Source organism: Aulonocara stuartgranti, assembly GCF_965226115.1.
Source record: "Aulonocara stuartgranti genome assembly, chromosome: 5".
Classification (NCBI taxonomy): domain Eukaryota; kingdom Metazoa; phylum Chordata; class Actinopteri; order Cichliformes; family Cichlidae; genus Aulonocara; species Aulonocara stuartgranti.
In genome coordinates, this window is record NC_138943.1 from 22,471,995 (window position 1) to 22,495,757 (window position 23,763).

General features: G+C 39.6%; 1 protein-coding gene across 1 annotated transcript; it reads right to left on the reverse strand.

Moving 5' to 3' along the window:
• Nucleotides 1-2,629: 2,629 nt before the first annotated feature.
• Nucleotides 2,630-19,491, reverse strand: c1ql4b (complement component 1, q subcomponent-like 4b). Its single transcript, XM_082532264.1, has 2 exons — nucleotides 18,854-19,491; nucleotides 2,630-4,710 (listed from the first exon to the last, which is right to left on the reverse strand). The coding sequence occupies exons 1-2, from the start codon at nucleotides 19,391-19,393 to the stop codon at nucleotides 4,531-4,533; spliced, it is 720 nt and encodes a 239-aa protein (XP_082388390.1). The 5' UTR covers nucleotides 19,394-19,491; the 3' UTR covers nucleotides 2,630-4,530.
• Between the last annotated feature and the right edge of the window lie 4,272 nt (nucleotides 19,492-23,763).

Sequence of the window (23,763 nt, forward strand, 5' to 3'; positions counted from 1 at the left end):
GTTAAAGTTAGCATTCAGGTCAAAGCAACACTTTAAAAAAATCAGAATATTGTAAAAAGAAACATGTCTACGTAAATACTGCCTGTTAAAGATATGCCTTTTTTTTTTTTAACAGAACAAAATAGATCAGAATATCAAATATGCGCCCATTTGTCAACATTGTGTGGCTATGGATGCCTGTGGCTGACATGCTCCTGCTTAACCAACTCACTAAATTTGGAATAACTTATTTTTGTGTATGTTTTGTTTTGGGGATTTACTGCCACTAAAATCCTACAAAGAGAAACGCACAGCTAAAAATGTCCACAAATACATGTAGTTTACAGTAAAATCAATGTTTTTGCACACATACAACGTGTTGCAATTCCACCTTTACAGTGCTTATTATCCTGACCAATTTGCACATTGCCAGAAATGTAAATTCAGTTAAATTAAATTTTCCACATTTGCACGATAATTTGCAAAGCTCATAAACCCATAATTTATTCACAATAGAACACAGAGAACTTATTAGATGTAGTTTAGAATTGTCTTGCTGAAATATTATAGGCCTTCCCACCCTGGTGGGAGCACATGTTGTTCTAAAACCTATATATACATTTCTGCATTTTTGGGCCATTCCAGTTGTGCCAGCTGCCAATTCAATAGAAAATGATGCATCCCGTACCATCAAAGATGCAGAATGGTCCCTCTCTTCTTTAGACAAGACCTGTTCTCCATGTTTTCCAAAGAGATTTGTCTGTACACAGACCAGTTCTCCACTTTGTCTCAGTCCAGATCTTAGAGATGATGGTGGTGTTTGAGGATCCTGTTGAAGCTTTAATCTGCATTTGTGTATGGCACAGCAAACTGTGTTCACAGAAAATGATTTCTGGAACTGTTCCTCAGCTTGTGCAGTGATTTCTATGCCTGTATTTAATGCAGTGCTGCCACAGGGCCAGTGATTTCACACAGATTGCACACAGAGATTTCTCCAGATTCTCTGAATTTTTTGACATTATGCAATGTAGATGATATTGAAGAGATATTCAGTCTTCAAACTTTTATGTTTAGGACCATTGTCCAAAAATTGTTCAGCAGTTTGTAGATACCGTTTTGGGTTTTTGTTGCAGATTGATGAACATTTGCCTATTTTTTCTTCTGAGAAACTGTGCCACTATAAAATGTTCTTTTTATACCCAATCATGTAACAGATGAACTAATAAGTTTTATTACTCCAATCTAATTAACTTTTTTTAATTACCACCTACTTTTCCAGCCTTTTGCTAATATGAGTTAATATTTTTCACTGGGCAGATTTGCTAAACAGAGAAAGTTAAATAGTTCTCATAGGTGTAGTTAGTTTTACAGGTAATTTTAAAAAGTTGCAAAGCTGTATTTTAAACACAGGTGTAGACAGATTATTATTATTGATGCAAATACCAGTAAGCATTAGGAAACCAGTTTGCTTGTTTTAAAGATTCTCCTCTCTCTATTTTGTGCCTTGAGAAAGGAGCATATCAAGTTTTTTGGAGTTAGGGTTGTATATTTTTAAATATACAATATATATAGATAGATAGATAGCTAGATAGATAGATAGATAGATAGATAGATAGATAGATAGATAGATAGATAGATAGATAGATAGATAGATAGATAGATAGATAGCTAGATAGATAGATAGATAGATAGATAGATAGATAGATAGATAGATAGATAGATAGATAGATAGATAGATAGATAGATAGATAGATAGATAGATAGATAGATAGATAGATAGATTTGCTGTTCTTCTTTTTCATATTTATATACAAAAAGTGCAAGACAGAAAGCCTCTGCATATAATGCAGTCAAGCAGGGACACACACACACACACATTGTTGTTCAGGATTTTGAGAAAGTTGTGCATCTCAAGGCAACTGTTGCAATATTATGTGAGCAAATAACTGAACCTGAAGAATGTGTTAGACCTCAGTGCTGCAAAAAAAAAAAAGGATTTTTTTTTTTTAACATATAAAAAACACCCTGAAAACTTCAAAGACACTTTATCATAACAGGTCTGCAACAGCTTCTTTGTTTTCCTGTGGAAAGAAGACAGAATAAAAGCAATAAAGAAAGCACTGGTTCCGCCTGACAGTAAAATCATCCTGAATCTTCTTTTTTTTAAATTGTATTTCATGGTCTCAGCTCGCAAAGAACAGTAAGAGCAATGCTCGGGAACAGAGGTAGCAGCGCCAGAAAACACACACAGTAGGATGCATTGTGGCGCAGAGGTTAAATGAAGCCACACATGGGGGATGTCTGTGTACAATATACGACATTAAGATGGGTTTTTTTTTTCAATTTCACCACAAGACTAATAAGAGTAAGAATAATCCACATCCAAATATCTGGGTATGGTCATGCTACCTCAATAATACCGTCTCCTTCACACGTTTTAAAGTGAAGCCCTCTACTTGCACGGCACTAAACTCTAACAAATGTGTTAAAAAGAGTTTTACGTTCAAGGTATATTATTAAAAAATGTTAAAAAATTAAACGTGAAAATTCGGATCCATTGAAATATTACAATTTTTGTGGATGCAGAGTTTCAATTACACCGTGTCATGCTTCTGTTATTGATTCCCACCATACAGAATTCATCTTGGTCTTAGTTTTGTGGCCTTTTATTTACAAGGGTCAGTAACATCCAGTTACACACAAAGATTCGTAGTCACTATTTGCAACATAAACTTGTGCATTTCATTAAGTGAGTATGCACTAACATTGTAAAGACAATCCCTCTTATAAGTAGTGTGTCTGATTTCGATTTGCATGACGTGGACCATCTTCTTCACTTAGCTTAACAAGGGAAAACCATCTCATGCATAAAAAATAAAAATAAATTGATAGTATAAGGCACAGAGAACCTATAGGTATGGCACATGGCAGTAACATCAAGAGATTTTTCACATGGATACATTCACATTAAAATTAAAAAGAAAAAAGCTTCACATTTTGGGAACTAGACTGGGAAACTGTTTTTCTTGCAATCACACATTTACAACCGCTTCACTCTTGTGATTGGCCTGCTGTGAGGAGGTAGGGAGGCTCTCTCTCTTTTTAAATCCATTGCACAATTTCAGCAGAGCATTGGCTCAGGCAGGCCATGAAGTCAAGCTCAGCTGCAGTCCTGACACATCAGCTGATCTCGGTGCCGGTCAGCATCAACTGATAGTGTTGTAAAAGCTGCTTTAGCTTGCTCATCTGCAAGCCGCTTTGCCACCCACCTCTCATCCCGTCATGCATCAGTGTCCTATCTGTTGTTACTGATGCCTGCTCTGTTCTGTATGAGGGTCTTCCTGCTGCTCTCCCTGCTTTACGCTTTCCACATATGTGAGTTGAAGGGTGGAGACACTGATTTCTCGGCAGAGCCATGCCACGAAAAAAAACATTTCTGCAGATAGAAAAAACACAATCTATCGAATTTAGTGGCCATGACTGAAGAAGTGGGTAGAACATTATGGAAGCCTTCATGTGAGACTCTCTAAAAAGAAATAATATCAATTCTAAACCTCACTATGACAGCCGGCTTTTAACACAATCCATCAATCTCAACATTTAAGGTGGGCAGATAGCATGTCAAACTAACTACTTCAGCTATTCGACTGCATCCCATGATCTTCATATGGAAAAATCTTTCCCAAACTATCACTATTTAAAGAGGAAAGATTTGTGTGTCGCCCAACAGGTGAGGCTGTAGAAGAAGCCTCAGCTCATTAGCAGGATATGATGAGGTGGTGTCAGGATAAATCTCAGTATTGACATATTGGGTTTGTTAAAGGTCTGTTATCAACATCTCAAAAGCCCTCCTCCTCCTCCCTCTTGCAGGAGTCAGAGACTGTGCAAGTCATACCATTAGTAACATGATGCTTTTACACCTCAGCACAAAATAAAGGGCAAGCACAGGCGTGTATGCGGCATCAACACAGACATACAACACACCGGTTTATGACCATAAAGTTGGCTCTAATATAAGCTCTGATCAATATATTCATGACTTTTCTTGTTTGACGTCTACGGCCGTATTGAAAATCCATCTCACGGTAAAGGCGAAAGGCCGCACACTTCGGTTGACAATCTACATTCAGATATCATTCCAGTTGATTTCAGAGCGGTGGCCGGGACGATCATCCTCTCTCAGAACGACAAGTAAATTTCACTTAACGCGTGGACACTCGCGTGTGTACAGGCAAACGTGTGCATATGAAAAAGATGTATTTAAATTGTGTTTTAGCCATGCTTACACATACTGTACATGGCACATAATAGTGATCACACAAGTGTATTATATTGAGTAAATGTTATCTGGTAATATGTACAATATTATACTCATTTTTACACAAATTCTCTTCAAGCTCTATCTATTAGCTGTGGTCATATTATTACAATGTTTCATTTACTGAAGGGCAGTTAAATGACAAATTACATTATGGCAGTGTTAGATGAAGAAAGGAGATGAAACTTTTTTGCTTGATTACAGAGGGGGAGTATAGGAATGTGAGGACATTGTCAGTCAGGGTAGATGAGGAAGCCGGAGAAAGTGCTGTATTTGTTGGTGTTTCCCCCGTGAACTTTGCCCCCGTCCAGCTGCACGCACACTTCATCCCCCACGTCCAGGTGCAGGATAACACTGTTGGAGGCATAGTCGTAGTTCTGATCTGCGTCTTGAGCGATTGCACTGGCCCTCACCTGCGAAAAAGCACAAGTAAGGAATTGATAGGCGGCCAAGATTGAAAAAAGACCATTAAAGAAGGAAATGCCACGTGGAAAGCAGACGTTTGATGTCACGAGTGTGTTTTGCAGACATATTGTTGTCTGCGGTGAGGCTGAATCATGTTTTCGTGGGCGACAATGGTCTGCACGCACTCTCAACAAGGCAGGAAACAGCAACTCTTCTTTCATGCTGACACAACCTGCTTTTTTCAGAGAAATTAAAGATCAGTATTAGCTAAAATGTAACTATGCTGCACATCCATTACCTGAACATTTGTGTAAATAAAAAAATTACTGTTAAAAATATTTTCTGTTTTTCTAACAGCTTTTATGTATATAATCATAAACCTACTTATAGACACCAAATGTGATTTTCAATGGCTATTTTTTAATATTTCATCTTCAGTATCCAGTCTCACCTACAAGTTTCTACAAATCTCTCTTTTTAATTGGAGGTCTCCTCTTATAGCCTTCAAACACTAATTATCACCTGCAGAGGAGACATGTTCACCACTGCCATCTACATGTTAATTAACTAGTCAGCATGACAGAACTATGGACTTCACACTAGTCAAAAATGTGTTATACAGTCCAGTTATCTAATCCAACATGTTAAGAACGCATTTACTTTTATTTATATTTAAATTCGTTGTTGATAATAACTGAAATTCCTCTATTTTTTTTTACATTTTCCCTTTAACACTTTTATCTTTTTCACCACATTATCTCACCTACAACCAGTTTGTTCACTACTGCTGTTTTATTTCCTGTTTCACTCTGTGATCGTGGTGTAATGTAATCAGTGCTGATGCCTTCCTGTCCACTGGGTAGATAAATGAGATGTGCAGTGATCTTTGGCCTCACACTTCCGTCTCAGACCACCAGCTTTTTTAGTCACCATCAATTTTTTTTTTTTTTTCCAGAGGATTGTTGCTGTCACACCTGATCCACCTGTTGCTGAGGACAGTTTGATGGGAGATTAGCAGAAAGGTGTCAAGGAACACATCAGTTCATTTTTTCACACAAACACAGAAAACACAATGAAGGTTCACATATTCTGATCACTGCTATATGTGTTTGCTATTGCTCATCCATGTCAGCATCATTAACTGAAAACAGCTTTCAGTTTTATTTACCTTTTTTTTGGCTTTGCTTGTCATGCATTGACAGTTTGTGTCAGAGGACAGTGCTGCTCTCATCACAAGAAAGGGGTCGTAGACAAACTGTGAATACCACATTGGCTTATTGTGACCTTTCAAGTGGACGTGGTGAACTTGTCTATTTACACATCCAGTAGCTATCTCCACTACCCACTAAAACTATTATTTGCTAAAAGCTCAACTCATCAATCCCTAATGCTGCTTGGTACTGCTAAAAAAACAAGCAAACAAAATAAATAACCCAGAGTCATCAGTGATGACAGTGTTGAGAGTTTACCAAAATATGTATTGCATGAGGCTTAAAGGTGCATGACAGGAGCTGTAACTTTAAATTTTTGTCCCATCTCTCTCACCCGTTATCTTTACCTTCGCCCTAATGCAATAGATAGCTTCTTGTCTCTGAGCCCGGTTCTGCTGAAGGTTTCTTCCTGTTGGGAGTTTTTCCTTCCCACTGTCACCAAGTGCTTGCTCATAGGGGGTGGCTTCATTGTTTGGGTTTTCACTCTATTATTTTAGGGTGTTTACCTTACTTGATTTGGGACTATAAAAATAAAATATAATCGAATTGAATGCACTGAAAGTAATTATCACTCGGCTTTAAGACACTAACTCAAGGAAACGCGATAAAACCATAATTTCAAGACAAGCGAGATGATGAAAATGTCCGATGTTTTGATGAAAACATTCAAAAGAAGAATGTCGTCCCTGTTTGGCGTCAGATATGAATAAAAGGCATAGCCAAGGACATTTGAACGTCAGCACACTGCAGCCTCAGAATCACTAAACAATCTTATCAACACTCCTGTAAGACAAAACTCTGCCACCCACTAACTGCTGGTATACAGAGCTAACACATTATCCGGTGTGAAGGCTGCAAACCATGGAGCCTTGCACAATTTTAAAAAGTAAATCTGCTCAGATGAGGCATTATTTACTCTTCTATCAACATCTGGACAGCTTTGTGATTGGAGAAGGAAATGCAATCCACATGATGCTCTGTCTGTAATGATATGACCAGTCATTTAGGAAGAAGTCATTACATCTAACGATACATATTTACATGCATACTAATATGCAACCACTTAGCACTGCCCTTATATTACACGATGGCAATGATCCCATACATGTTGCAGAAGGGAGCACAATTACCAGACTTAATGTTGTGTACCTAATTCTCGAAGACCAATCCAGTATCCCAGGATTTAGTTGAGCAGCTTTTCTGGTGACAAAGGAGCGTCTTTATTTATGATGTTGTTAAATGTGCCTGTTATTTCATCCGCTCTCGGTAAAATCTGAGTTGTTTTCGCACTCGGTAAGCAAATCTCCTTATAATAAATTGCACTATCACTGGCTGGGTAACAAACTATTCAAGCAGGCAATCCATTTAATAGTGGAAAATAAAGTGCACATGTGCATACATATTAATGAATGCAAATAGGACGCCCTAACTCTATCCTTGTCTCCTCCTGTGAGTCTGACTAAGGATATGGTCCATCATCTCCGCCAGTCATCAAACTTCACTGATCTCTTGTGATCACAAAGACAAATCAAATCAGACTAAACTTCCCCCTTTCTCCTCCTCCATCCAACATTTTTATTTTGCCCCTTTCATCAATTTTATCAAATACATTTCTCTCTGTGGGGTTTTCTTTCACATAAAGAAGGTGAACATTTTTACTCCCCTCCTTAGGACAGAAATGAATCAATATCTTTCCTTTGTTTTAATTCAACTCACATCACTCCATTAATTGTTGTCTCTCCCTCCACACCTCACGCCCCTTCCATCATCCCTCTCTCATTTGCCACCCCATTCCTTTCTCTTCATTCTGGACCCATCTATCCATCTTTTTGTGTCCGCATACTGGAATAAGATGCAGGTCACGCACACGCTTTCTCTCCCCTGCCATGGCAGTGTTGGTGGGGGCAGCGTCTAAGTGTGTCCCTGTCCAGTCTAAATCGGATTGATTAACGACGTGCTGCTGTGGCAGGTCTCCTGAGAACCCCTACCCAGCATCCCCAACCCCACTTATATCCTTCCCCCACAACCTCTTACAACATCCCCTACCCCTCTTTACCTCGGGGCAGGCTGTACATAGCTGCTGGCTAGTAATTGGTAGGCAGACAGCTATGGCAGCTCCTCGCCTAATAGGTCCAACTCCTCAATAACTCCATACAATCACAATAAGTGGGAGCACAAGATAGGCTAGAGTGGTCAAACGGGCCCACCAAATACTAGCATGAGGTCAGGATACAATATGGCACATTCACAAGCCACCCTGCCCTCTTTGTGCATCTTGATAACCTCACATCTCCTCCTTTTTTGTTTTGCGAATCTCAGGTGAACAGCTAAGGAAAGAACAAGAACAATGGAAGACATTTTGTTCCTTTACAGTGCTAGGCTGCTTTGCTCTGAAGGGACTGAATGTCTCCCCTGAGGAGAACAAGTAGGTTTAGGAGAAATATTACAGTAGAGGGATTGTTACATCTTGTACATCCAACATCTGTCTACATGGTTGAACAGCAAGATTCCCCTGACAGTATACTGTCAGCTGAGGTAGAGGCTGGCCGGCTGCTGTGAGGATTGCTGTATAGTACACCAGTGAGCAGAAAACATTATGACCACTCAAAAATGGAGGGAATAAGGATTGTCTCATAAAAACTGTGCATGTGAAGGTCAGTTTTCTTCAGTTTTTCACCACTGGATCAATGAGTAAAGACTGAAGCACCTTTACCTTGTTATGGCCGGAGGGCTGATCGGAGAAAATGTAAATGTACCTACATGTTCAATGGAGGAGCAGGGGATGTGCTGGAAAAGGTGCGGCCTGCTCCTGAAGTCTAGACCCTGTAGGAGCGTCTAGCCCTCTGAACTGTTTTTAGGGTAGTGACAGACCAATAGCACATCAAACAGGAGTGGGGAAACTGTTTTGCTGCGTAAAATTACAGCTAAAGTGAGTTTACCTCTGCATGTACATTGACAATATTATCGTAAGCAAACCTAAACCATGCTTGAAATAAAATAATGTTTACCTGAATCAGCATTTAAGGGTCACAACAAAAGTTGCAGCAGTGATATTCACACCACCTCATTGAATGGCCTTTTAAATGAACACCAGCTAATTATATTTGCTAACCAAAAGGACACACTGTTATTTATGGCTTTTTATGGTTGACTTCTTTATGAGGCACGTAGGTTTACTTAGCCTCTACTCAGACAGTGGAGATGCTGACATTTAATGTGCTACGTTTATGATTAATTCATGGCTCCCTTTCCCCTCCTATATACAGTAAACTAGTGGACAAGTTGCATCTTTGTACATTTTATCTACATATTTACAAGAGTGTGACCTTTTAAATATTATCAATATTAATACGATTGACAGTAGAAGTAATTCATGGATGAACATAAGCTGCTTCACGAATTATATGTTACATTCATAACAACAAACGAACAAATGTATCTGCGTGTAAGTTGAACTCTGACATCACACGATGAAATGTGTGACCTATTTTACTCTGTGACTCGTAAAACCTGAATTGCAAAAAAAATACTTTTTTTAAAAACTGGAGTTTATTGAATGTTTATTCTTCCACATTAAAAAAAAATTCTCACTCTCCATATATAAGTTTTAATTTTTAATTTTAGAATTTCTACTTAATTTAAACAAAAAAATTATTTAAAACATTTATTTTTGTGTCAGGAACAAAATCTTTCAGGCACTAAAGTTGCATCTGTCCCCAACAGGGAAACAAAAGATAAAGTTTTGTAATGCCTGTAAAACACCAACTTATTAGACTTATTGGAGACATGAATGGGGTTCAGTAAAATACCCCAAAGACACTTTTAGAAGAAAAATGGTGAGGAAATGTCGACAAATACAACAGCTCACCAATTAAAGAAAAGCATTTCTTAATGGTTTTTTCTTATGTTGCATCATTAAAACATTCAGACAATTCAGAGAAATCTCTGTATGCAAAGAACAAGGTTAACTGGCACTGCATTAGAAATGCAGGATTATGTAGTGAAAAACTGGGTCTGTGCCATATCATGACATCCACAATAATTTACACAATTTAAAAGAAGTGTGATTTCTCCATATTAATGATATAGCAATGCAATGCATTTATGTTCCCTAGAAAAATCTATGAACATAAACCCAAACATGTCTGACAGCAAGAGTCGCGTGTTAGCATCCAGTGATGAATAAATACCTAAAAGCAGAGTTAGTAGGAGCTGATCATGTTTTACCCAAAAGTAAACAAATGACTTCATCAAGGATTGTTGGAGTACTTGCTAGTTGTGCTCTATATTACAGGAAAAGCAGGCTGGAAAGTAGCAATGTGGTTACGTGGTTGTAAAGAAGAGCTATGAGCTGGTTAAAATGCTCAACATCAGATACAACATCCCAGGGGGAAATAAATTGTTCAATTTCAATTTATGAGACGATATCGTGCATTTCTTGAAAAGTTTCAGTCTTAAATTACTTTAGTTGGTGTTTTTCACTTCTGTTCTACATTTACTTAAAATTTTCAGGAAAAACTTTACCTGGGCTACCTTTGTGTGTCACTGCTATTTCACTAATGCTGTGTCATCACTGACTGTAAATCATTGGAAAAGAAAAGTAGGAATAAATCAAATTGATGTGAATTTAAAAACTGAACATTCAAAATGTGAAATTCTAAACAGGAGAAGGATCACCCAGCTCGTTATAGATTAAAAGCCAGCATCAGTGATGGTATTGGGGTGCATTAATCCACACGGAACAGGTAATTTGTGCATCTTTCAAACAACTTATGTTGCAGATGATGTTTTTCCTGGCTTTTTTAATCATGCAATGCCAAACCACATGCATGTATTCCCAATATAACAACTAAGTATGAAGAAAACACTTCATCTAACCCACTGGTCTCCATACAGTCCATAGCCACATGCTTATATTGCCCTGTCCAAGCTTTGTAGATATGTGCTGCATTAATTGAATTGTTATTTTCCCTCCTCATTATGTGAATATTGAATTTTTATTCCACCACTAAAAGGGCTTTATTTTTCCCCCATCGGGCCATACTAAGATCGTATTGTGTTGTGACACTGAAACCGGCACAGATGAGTCTGCAGGTTCAGCTGTCAGTAACAATCACAGTGAAACCTTGTTTTCCTAAAGTGGGCAGGAGGCACTGGGGCTTTGGGAGTGAAAACAAGAAGCAAAGGCAGATCAGGATTATTGTCAACAGCGGCGGAGATTGATAGCGACAAGGGAGTGAATTTCTGTCTGTTGGCCCAACGCTGTTCTGACGTGATCTGCTGCTGTTGGGAAGAAGGAAGACCCAAGGGACAATAGAGAAGATTACACTGCCTACACTTTTCATTGGGGCCACATTAAATGTGGAAAGAGAGCCAGAGAGCGGTGGTAGGAGGAGAGAGAGTGAGGAAACTGACAGCATGGAAATAATTCACCGACAGTCCTAAATGCTCAATAAAATCTACATTTTCAGCTGTGTGCCACTCATTCATGTGACATTTTTTTAAGGGCTGACACATGTATTTCACATTTATTTAGCCATAACGCATTCACCATTTTTATAGAGGCGTTGATAAAATGTCTGAGAAAATTGATGCAAGGAGGGCATGGGGCAAAGAGAAGAGAAGTATGCGTAATGAAAAGGTGGGTGTGAGAGCAGAAATTTGGATTAGGTCGCACAGACGAGTAAGCAGCTGCGTGCGCTTTAGTAGTCCGAGCACAGGATGCGAGTAAAGGAAGCCAAAGTTGAGGGAGGCCTTGAGTGATGGAGAGGGAGGATGTTGGATAACAAACTGATCAAGCATGCCTGTTTTAGAGGAGAAGGGGGGCTATAAATGAGGTTTGGGAGGTGCGCTGTCCATGTAGTGTGTTATTTTTTTCTCGGTTTTGTTTTGTTTCGCAGTGGTGCCTTGATCCTTTGGTAATAAAACTGACAGGATTCATTCACTGTGATGTACAGACCTCTCAGAGCAGAGCGAGCGATTGAGACGGGGTCTCTTAAACTTACCTGAGGGACCTCTAAAGGTGAACAGGGAGAGAGAAGAAGGGCAATTGAATTGGCCTTTTTTTTTCATAAAAGCGTCTGTTTTCTCTCAACCTCCACCCATGTGTACCAGCCTGAGGTTTCTTGTTTCTATTATGCAGGTCGACGCGTAACCCCTCTCCTGCACTGCAGACTCAGACACTAATTGGCATACAAAATGCTAATATTTCGCCATGACACTCAGGACCCAAGGTGTCAAGATGTTGATTAGAAAGTCTCTAATTGGCTCTAGACTGAAACCTTTGACAGTAGAGGGGATAGCTTAATTGGATATAAATGTGTTCTCTTGATGGTCTACCTGAAGCACATCAGCTCCCTCAGCTCTGGCATTATTTAATGCCAGAGCTGAGGGAGCTGATGTTTTTTCTGTTTTTAAAACCAGTGTTTACTATCTTGCATTAACTGGAAAAAACTCTCTTATACTCAGAAATAGAAAACAACTAAACACTAATTCACCATGCAAACCCTGGATCACAGATTAGCCCATTCTGATAATTCTGCTCTAACCTCTAAAAATGATAATAACCCAGCGACATTTCAGAATTGTCCCTGTTAGTTATGAAAGCAGAAACACTGTAGCACACTGCTGCTTATGAAAGAGACAAAATACAGTTTCCTTGATGAGGAGGAATAATGATATAATGGGAGGCAAAAGGAAAGCACAACAAAGGCGCGGCCAAACACAGTAAGAACCAGCCATGTCCTTTTAGTCTTTGGAATATAATGGCCTCGGCCATTACAACAAGAAACATATAGTTAAATAATGGCCGTGCACACCGACAAGTGCATAAATACATAGAAGACAAGACAAGAAGAAGAGAAAAAAAGCAAGAAAAGCTGCAGGGTATATAGGACAAATTCTTTAAGTTTGCTCTACAAGAAATCTGTCTGAAAAGATGGACTTTCATCCTTTATCGAAAAATGTTCCCCATTAAAATGTCGGGCCGTTGTGACACTAATGCAATTCAAAACACAGGAGAAAATGTTTATTAATGATTCTATCAAGACATGCACAACTGTTGGAGGAGGAAGAAAACAGCATGCCAGTGTGCCAAAATAAAATAAAATTAAAAGTGCTTAATGAAGTCCTACATGAGCCTCATATTGACACCTTGTCTGGCTCACTGTAATTAGCAGCTTCCTCTTCTCACAGCAGCCGCATCACACCTACCTACTGGAGGCGAATTCATCTTTCTCCTAATTGAGTCCAAGCTTGTCATAATCATGACTTTTAACTGTGTTATTTAATTAACAAGTTAGCTCACAGACCTCATTATAGACACACTTTAGCTGGGCGTTTCAAGAACATTTAAAAAAATAATAATTAAAAAAAGTATTGGGGGCATGCGATGTTTATGAGATTCAAACTGAAAAGCATTTGCAAAAATATCTTTGGTGCTCTACGCATAAGGAAAAACCTCGCTTTTATTGTTTTGTTTTTTTAAATCAAGACCTTTCTTTAAAAGCTTGAAACTGAAATGAAACATTAATCTTTTAATCCAAAGGTTAGGGACAACTTTTAATCAGTTTCTCAGCCTCACACTTCAGCTTTATAAGGGCCCAGTTTGTCCACCAGCCTCATAGATACAACCAGTGGCACTACCAAAGCGAGGTTGTCTGAGAAAGTGAAACGCAACAACTACACAGATGCAATCAGAACCACAGACTGACCAACTGACCAACCCTAATTCCACCATATTGGACCAGCTATAAATATTCATACTCCCACTCCATGCTCATCACTGAAAGGGCAAAGAACATATTGGTGGTGAATTATATATCCATTGAAAAGGTCATCTACCTCAACACCAATCTCTTGATGAGTTATGGGACGCAGCGAGGGAAGAAGATTCTTTGCACTGAGTGCTTAATCTCTGCAAACGTGGCGTAAGCTTATCAGCTACATAATTCATTAGCCATTGTTTGAGATGAAGAACCGGCCGCACGTCTGATATTTTTTTGTCATATACTGTCTGGCTGACTGCATTGCTTTGTGGTTAGTCTTCAGCTCATGTCTTAATTTAGAGAACCTCTGTCCATTCTCCTGAGAATATCCATCCATCTCTGTCTCTCTGTCAGCCCGCTCGTCTGTTCTGTCTCGCTCTGCAGTGATCTCTCCCCAGGATGTGTCTTGTTCTCTGCTCCCTTTGACAAGAAGTGGATCAACACTGTGCCCGTCAGTCTGACGATTGTCGTAGGCCCAGTGCGTGCACACATACACACACGCACGCACACAAGTCACCTCATGCTGTGAAATATGTTAAAGGCAGACTTTAAAGGAAATGCTTTTTCCCCCCTTCAGTACAGCAAGGATGCAGCTGGACCCAGCTGCCAGTGAGATCAGATTTTATCTGTTTTTTTAAAAGTGTTCAATTAGCACAGAGTAAAAACAAAAATCTGCAAAACATCTGAATAAAATGTATAAATGTCTACTTTAGCCAAATGTATTGTGCTCTGTAAACAATGACTAGAGACAAATTGCAAGTGCAGAGTGTCTATAGGACGCCTGATCCTAATGATGTTATAGCTTCATTATAGCTGAAGGTTAGGGGGTTATAGCTGAAGCACACTTTAATAAAAATGGATAAGTATATTCATCAGTGATACATGGCCTTACCCACAAATGGGTTTTGATGGGCTTTAAAAATAGAGCCGAGCAAAGTAAAAACACTTCAGTCACTTTTTTGACTCATTACTCAGTAATAATGCTGGTTTAAAGAAAGTAGCCTCTGGAAAGTAAAGCTTAAATAAAAAGTCTTAACCTTATGTTCTTTTTAACTGACGAGGGGGGGGACAGATTTTCAGGCTAAAAAACATGTCAGGCTGTATAGAAGTCAATACACTACTGTTTATTTGAATTATAACCTCAGTAAACACTTTCTTAATGAGTTTATGATCAATGATCATCTCATCTCTAGTTTCAGGTCTTTTTAACTATAGCATGAAAATACTGGTCCCATTTAGAGAACAACAGGTGACAAACCAGTGTATGATTTATGAATTGGACACCTTGTAGTGTAGTACAAGTCGCTACCGTGTGGATGTGCAATGTCTGTTAGTTTCTCAGCCCGAGCTACCCCTCGCGCCTCACTTTTTACTTCAAATACCTCCATCTTTTACTTACAGTCTGATTAGGTAATGAGTCAGTTCAGTGGATTGAATGGATTCAAAGGTCTGGATCCAGTTCAAGTTTAACTAAAGATTTGGTTAATAAACACATGAGCTGCTAGTAACTGATTATTAAACCATTCTTGTTCAGTAACAGGAATTAAGTTCAACATTACACAAAGCATCTTCAGCAACCTCGAACTTTGTCTCCACCCCTCGTCCCCTCCCTCTGATGTACTTATTTCTACTCCTTCCATCGTGGTCACTCCCATTGAAAATCTTAGGATCCTCAGCTCTGCCACCTCCAGATGGCCTCCTGTCAGTTGCACAATCTCAAAACCATACATCAAAGTACATCTCATTACCATTTTCTAAACCTCCCCTTTCACTCTTGCTGCCATCCTTCAGTCACAAATCAGCCCTGACACTCATCTCCGAGCATCTCCACCCTGGCTGCACTCTCTTCCTCACCTCTCCTATGCACTGTACATTGCTTTGGATGGTTGACCATAGGTACTCATCTTCCCCTTACTATCTCTACTCCATGGTTCACCTTTCCACCTGTCTTCTGCTCATTCGCACACGTATTCTTTCTTCTATCTATCTGGAGACATACTAACATGGTCCACAGAAGCAGTAAACACCCTTTGTTGGTCATGCTTCCATTCAGTGTATGAAAGAGCGTCTGTATTTTATCTAATAGTGTCCTTGTTTATTTTGTTGCCATATTTTACTTATTTTACCCTGAATTGGCTTTAAATGCTGTTCTTTTAGTTTTCATTGGTTTTTAAAAGCACTTAGCCAACAGAAAACTGTTGAAAATCACCCATTTGGCTGAAACTGGCCTGACCTTGAAATGTGCTCTTAAGATTTGTAGTTTTGGGTAGAGTAATTTGTGATATGAAAATCTGTGTTTCAGGAAAGAGCGTACAGGAAAGAGATTGGTATCTATCTTTTCATCTAAAACAAACAAGGATATTTCTTCTTTTTGTGAATATTTTAATTGATCATTTATTTCTCATATAATAATACTGATGTCTTATAAGAAACAGAATTAAATCTTCCTTGAAGAACAACAAATTCACAATAGTTGTAGTGTAGTGTAGTGTAGTAGTGTCTTGGTTATCTCTCAAGAGAGAATTTCTGTATTAAAGTTTTCTCATTGACCTAGCAGCTTCACCAAGGTTCATGAGCACCTGTCTATTAGCAGAAGAATAGAAAAAAAAGGAAGGCGGGTGCAATGAAAAGGGCAAGATCAGCACTGAATTGGGTTTAATAATTTAGTTGTTGGAAAAGATAATTAATGGGGAAGGAGTCAATAGCTAGTGTGGACAGGAAAAGTGCAAGGTGCACGTGTGTATGTGTGTGTATGTGCGCGAGCACATGACTAAAGGAGGGGCACAGGTGAAGGGGAGAAGATCTCATCTAAAAGCTATGAAAGATTTAATAGCAGGAAAAGACAGGAATGACAATGTCTGTGAAGGCACGCTGCAACAAACCAGGTCCCCCCCAATTATATCTGGCATTAAGCTGTCTGTCCTTTTTACTCTGCACCTTAGGTACATGCTGTCAAATCAATAATACTGGGAAAAGCTTTCTTTATGGACTCGATCAGTCACATAATGTATATTCAATATACTACATGTCTGGAAGCAGCATGAAACAGACTAAACAGGTCTGAATTTGAAAGTAATGGTTAGCTCAAATGTACGTTTACACAGCATCAGCAAGTAAGATAAGATAAGATAAGATAAGACATTCATTTTAACTTACTGTTTTTATTATATGGGCAGACTATGTCGTTTTGGTGGAAAGTATGATAACTGGTTAGCAATATCAGTCGTTATGCAAGCCAATGAACCAAATATTGTTTTCCAACATTTCAACTTTAAATATTAGGTGCTTTTTTCCTGCAAACAATCATTTGGAAGATATACTATGCTGTTTCCAGGGCTGGGATAAGTTTTTTTTTTCAAAGTGCATCAATCTTTCACAGGCTGTGATGATCAATTTGTCACAATAAAATATAAAATGTAGGCATAATAATAAATAATCAAACTCGCTGTGGCACTAATTTATGACTATTATCTGTCCTCAGATCTGCAACACACACTGCAATAGAAAATCAGGGGATGCCACATATTTCATTCAAAATCAGTAAGAAAAAGAGAATGTTAGGCTACAACAAGCACATTTCCAGTAAAAAAAACTTTTTTGTGCGCCAATTTTTTATTTCTTGAACTACTTTGCACTACGTCTCAGAGCTTTGTGACACAACCCACTAACCAAAAAAGAAGCTGACATTGGGGAACATGGGCAACTTGTAAATATAGCTTTAGTCCACCACTGCAGTAACCCTGGGTTTGTTTCCTTGTAGCATCCTCCGTGATGTTGCTGCTGCTAAATTTCGGCCAATAGTGGAAAAGCTAGCAAGGTCAGATGTGTTTTCTTGCTGCTGGACAAGTGACTCCCAGTGGTTGACCTGGGGGTAGCTTCAGGTCATAAAAAAGCAACAGCAATCTGCCACAAGCACTTACAGTAGACTGGGCAAGGGCTGCTGACGAGGCCTACAGGGATGTCGGTGCTTCAGTATTGATGAAAACTAGAAATCATTTTGTCCTAATAGTTAAGACACATAATTCGTATGTGCAATGTTTGATTGAAGTAAGAATAAGATTTAACCCTTATGTTAAATCTGCATCTGTCTGTTTCCACAGTGGCGATTCTCAAATTAAAAACTAGCCCGTGTTCTTCTGGTAAATCCTTCTTAGCCTGCTGATTTAGATGTAGATTTAATAAAGCATACCAATGAACAGCAGCCCAGCACAGTGATGCTCTGCTCAGTAGCATATTGTTGTCAGTTCATGTACCGTGTAATCTGTGTGGACAAACTGTGTTACCATTATACCTTTGCAACAATGCAAAGCATGCTTCCCCCCCCCCCCCCCCTCCTTCTTCTTCTTCTTCTTCTCCAGTAATCCCCAGGACATCACTCTTCTGTTCTGTAGCACACATGTCAGAATCAGAGCGCCTCAACAGAGCGAGGGCTTAGTACTTCAAGCTTGTCACTGCTCTCCAGATGGAAGCATTCAAGGCTTTTTCCAGGCATTTTGTACTTGTTTATTTATTAGTGTTAAAGTCAGAGTTTCTCAGAGGACAGTAGCCAGCTGTTGCATTTTGGCTTTGCTCCACCGAGACGCAGAGGATTGTTATCCTCTTGATCGCTTGGCTGTCATTCTCTCTCCCTCTTTTTCTCTCTTTTTCCACATGCAAGTTGTGCAAATAACTACAATTTCTTCTAAACCATTTCTTACTCCCACCTCCTTTCCTCTTCTTTTTTGCGTCCTTGAAGTCTCTTACATTTTTAGTGTATTTCAGCTTAATTATCTCTCTCTATATTTGATTTGTCTAAAACTTCACTGTGATTTTCTCAGTGGAGTATTGTTTGGAATTCACTTTTGGGGGATTTCTTTTTAACCATGTTCAAAATCTGAGTGGCAGTCACCACCTGCATAGCACAATGAAGTCCACTTCAATAGTAAATAACACAGCATCTTCCTGCATTTAAACTATATGACAAAATGTTTCTTAAATTAGTGAATTGCATCTGTTACCTGAAGTTCTGATCTAAGCATGTTATTTAGTTATATACTTTTATATTTACTGCTCTTGTATTTGAACTCACTGATGCAAAAGATTCTTACTAATGTTTGTGTGTTGGTTTGATTGCAAGGGGAGGTCAGTCCAGTTCAGAAACACTGCAGCACAAACCCACCTAAACTCGCACTCACCTGTCCATTTTTCTTCAGGTCTGCCCACATGCTCGTCCCATCACCTCCTCTCATCAGGACATGGTAGGTGAAGTAGTAGATACCTGGCAGAGGGCAGGTGAACTTGCCGGTACGCGGCTCATAGTAGTTCCCTACATTGGTCACCACATCGTCAAATTTGAGTATTTCACGCTCTTCGTGTTGCTTCCGGAGGCCGGCGTAGAAGGCAATTTTGGGGCTGTAGAAGGAAGGGCCGTAACCACCAGGTCCAGGCCCTGGTGGGCCAGGTGGGCCGGGCTTACCGGGCTCTCCAGGGGGGCCTTTAGGACCTGGAGGACCAGGAAGTCCAGGGCTTCCTCTGAACCCCTGTTTGCCCCTGCGGTTTGAGAAGTCCGGGGGCTGAGGGGAGACAGCTGTCAGCTCTCCCTGTGGGGGGGTGAAAGTGTCACACACCATCTTGCAGCTACCCAGCATCTCATAGTGCGTGCCTCCTCCTCCGGACCCTCCCCCCTTGGTGGTGTGGACCAATAGGGGAATGGCTACCAGCAGGACCAGAACCATGGCCACGCCGACTCCAGCCCCAATGACACGTTTCTTTCGGCTGAGCCGTGAGGCTGCCAGTGTGAGGAAGTCCTCCTCCCCTTTAGCTGGAATGGTTGTGCCGGCCAGGCTGAACTCTGGGTAGAAAGCAACCACTGAATTGAGAAGGTGGAGCAGGGAAATATGTGATTGTGCGGGACGCACAAAAGAAAGTGCTATTCAAGGACTGGGAAAGACTGACGCATCACACAGGAGGAGAAAAAAATCAAAAGTCAGGGGGAGACTGGAATCTAGGGTTTTCCATTACTTGGCTTTCAGTACACGTGTATCCTTTTTATTTTTCACTTTCCCCTAGATCATTATTCTTCAGGATTTTATCATCTTTAAAGGTATACATCATATAACACAACTATTCTAAATTACTTGGTTCAAAATGAGTGAAACCGCTGAGATGCTGGATTTTAGGCAAGCTGCTTTTTATACGAATCCACTTCTGTGGTTGTAGAAGCTCCAGTGAAAATCCTTCAGTTGCTCAGGCAGAGAGCTGTCAGGTGGGGTCTACAGTATTCCCACTGGAGTTCATCTCACCCACCACATAGAGGGAAGGGCGCTTTACTTGTCTGTCCAGGAATGAAAAGAGAAGAACAAGGAAACTGCTAAATTTCTGGTCTTTTTTTCTATCTCCCTTACTGCTGGTGCTCCATTATATTTATCGTAAAAACCCATTCCTCCACTCAAACAACAGATTTGTTGCAGCTCATAAGAATGGCTAAGAATCTAAGTTTTCTAGAGGTAAAGGTAAAGCAAAAATATATACCGGTATATATATATATATCACAGAAAATCAGCGAATCCATTGCACTCTAAAAGAAAAAGAACACACACATATAGCCTAATCATAACAGGACTAAGAAAATGTGATCTCCTTATAACACATATTTATAATTTAAATGTTAAATATGGAAGGCATTTAAGAAACATTTCATATTGCAGTAATTTCATATTTAAAGGTGTACTTGACAATTATAAAAAAATGGAACTAGTGTGACCCACACAGGTGGATTGTTTTTGTATTAATCACGTCCAGGTCCTCAAAATTCATGTTAAAACATTTTGTATTATTCATAAAAGCAAACAGGTTAACACTAGTTTAACACAACAGACACAAAAGCTACATGTTGATATTATTCCAGGCCTGCTGCATTGTTCACAAGCTCTTTGCTCACCTAACAGCATAAATGCATGAATTATTTTAGTATTTTCATTTAAATTAAAATTGAAGTGACCAAGCTTCAATATGGCCAGGGTGGGTAAAAACGATTCCGAAAGTTTTTTATAAACTAGTGCAAAAATAAAAGTACACTGCAATAATCAGCTCACCCAGATGTCTTCTTTCTTTGCTCCTTTTTTTTTTTAAACCCCGGTCTTCAGTGGGTTTTCATCCCACGGGTTCAGACAGAAACGCCGCAGGAAAGCTGGTCCAGGACCCGAGCGAAAGACTGAGGCGCGTCTACTGGCGCTTCGGCTGAAGTTGCGCTGCGGTCCAAACTCTGCTCGGCGGAAACAGAGTCATAGTAATACTACCAACTTACAACATGTCATCCTGGAGTCCTGCGTGCTGGCGGGACCGCACCGTCCGCCCGAAAAGAAAAAAAAAACATTTAATTAAAAAAGAAAAGAAAAGAAAAGAAAAGAAAAACGCTCAAGGCAGCGGGAGCAGTGGAAGCGATGCCGAAGTGGTCGATCGCACCTTCAAAGAGAAAACTACATATTCTGACTGCTTACTTTTGCAGACTTTCGCCGTGAATTAATCCGGCGCACGGCGACTTTATTTTCAGAGCAACAGTTCACTCACTTGTTGTTTTTTCCCATATCCTGCTTCTCTCTCTCTTCAGCATCTGCCCGCTACTGCGTCCCCCCCTCATCCTCCCTCCTTAACACCTCCAGCCACACACACAAACACACACCCAGCATCGTCCTATCCAGCATGTGACCTTTTCACAAATCAAATGACTACATCTGTTTAACGGTTTAATCAAAGGTTTTACAATATTACTTGGTAGATTTAAAGCATATTTGTTGGATATTCTGTGATAGTCTTTCTTTTTTCTGCCTGACTGTAACCTTACAGATTTTCAGGTGGCGTTAAGAGGTATAGACACTTGTGGAGTTGTGTTTACGGAGAACAGCAGGTGTGAAAAGACTAAAGTCTAAGTACAAAAACGTGGGCTACAGATGTGAGACTGAAACACAACAGGCAGGCAGGCGAAGTGAAAAGATAAAATGAAAGGAGGAGAGTGGTGTTCTCGGGGTCTGTTGTCAATGTCTGTGTTTTTGTAGCTTTCAGACCTTGTTAGAGATGAAAGATGTATCACTGCTGACAACTCCCCCACCTCCTCCATCTCGTCCTGGTCACTTTCTTTCCATTCTTCTCTGCTTTATTTTACAGTTTTCATCGGTTAATTAATTCTCAGATTGGACAGAATATTTAAACTCTAAATATTCTGGGATTCCCTGCTGACATGGTCTATCCTTGTGTCAGCTCTCATTCAGCTGCATGAGAAATACACCTGACATCTGAAATACATCCGTTATGCAGCTCATCATTATTTCTACACTTGCGTATCAAAAATGTTGGTTTGGGGGTATTTACACATAACACAGCCAAGTAAAGCCATTTAGGCACTCCCAGTCCTAGTGTACTTGTATGCACTGTCAGTTCTGCTCCTCATTAATTCATCTCCCAACTTTACTGAGCTGGAGAGTGTAGCAGATATTGAATATGGATCAATAGATCACTCCCCGGGATGCATACTGTCAGCTGACTGAGCCCTCAGGCAGATGCCAAGCCTCTGGTCACATTTGCATTTAGAGATAGAAAATAAGTACTGCTTGTCAGAAAGTGGGAAACTGTGTGGTCTCTGCATTTTATAAAACTGGTAAATCAGAAGTATAGAGGCTGAAGAAGTTTCTGTATTTTGGGGTGATGATAATTTACAGTCTTTAATTATTTCTACATCTATATAAGTAGACCTTGCTGGGCTACTCATGAGCCTTTATGGCAAGTGTGAACACCTGCAGGCACACATGTGTGAATACATCCACATGTAATTTAAATGTGGGCTCTGACACGCTGATTAAACACTAAAATAGCTCAGTGAATTTAAGTTAATATTGCAAAGAAGGAAAGAAAACTTTGAAAGAATGTTTTGTATAAAGCCACCTGACTCGATTTCCTTACGATACATGAATTCATGGTCTTGTCTGCACTGCACCATCCTCTGTTTGATTAAAACCAAAGAGTTTACAGGAATAACATGAATGTCATTTTCTGTTTTATGGTACAGGATTTTGGCTCATAAAATATTACTTCAAAGTTGTTCTTTAACCCGGTCCTGCATCACATCTTTCTTAGCCTTGACTCTGTAATACAGAGTTTTAGTTTCTGATCTTCAAAAGTCTGAAGCACAGAAAAGATATGAGCTCTATTTAAGGCCAGAAGACCAGACCGTAATAGGAAATAGTTTTAGGTTGGACATATTTTTGTTATTACATTGGGCCACTGATTCAAACCCATGAATAACTTAAACTGAGAAAGCTGGTACATGGTAGCTTCATGTAATCAAGGCATTTTATCATTTGAGGAGAAAAATTGTTTAAATGTCAATTTTTTTTTTCAATTTTATTTATACAGCACCAATTCACAGTCCCCTACAGGTGCTTTAGATCAGGGGTCCCCAATCTCAGGCCACGAGGGCCGGTGTCCCTGCAGGTTTTAGATCTCACCCTGGGTCAGCACACCTCAATCACATGATTAGTTCATTACCAGGCCTTTGGAGAACTTCAAGGCATGTAGAGAAGGTAATTTATCCATTTAAATAATCTGTGATGGATCAAGGACACATCTAAAACCTGCAGGGACACCGGCCCTCGTGGACTGAGATTGGGGACCCTTGCTTTAGATTGTAAGACCACAATATTAGAAAGAAACAAACAATCCCCTATGAGCAAGCACCTGGCGACAGTGGGAAAGAAAAACTCCCTTTTCACAGCAAGAAACCTCTGGCAGAATTAAGCGTTATATACCTTTGTAACAATGTGTAAAACAGAAAAAAATGAAAGTAAGCTTAGGCAGAGCAACACAAGACATCTTCTATCACAGATCCACCCAACCATCCATGAAATAAGTAAATGGTAAGAACTTTGGTAAATAAATTGCTACCACATATGAAAATTATAATCACACAATTCATCAAGCAACTTACTTTTAATTGCTGTTTAACCCAAAACCCGATGATAGAACACTTTTGTCCACACAAGAGGCACATTTGGAAAGATTCAAACAATTTAATGATTTTTAGATAGATTTTCACCACTTGCATTATCAATTA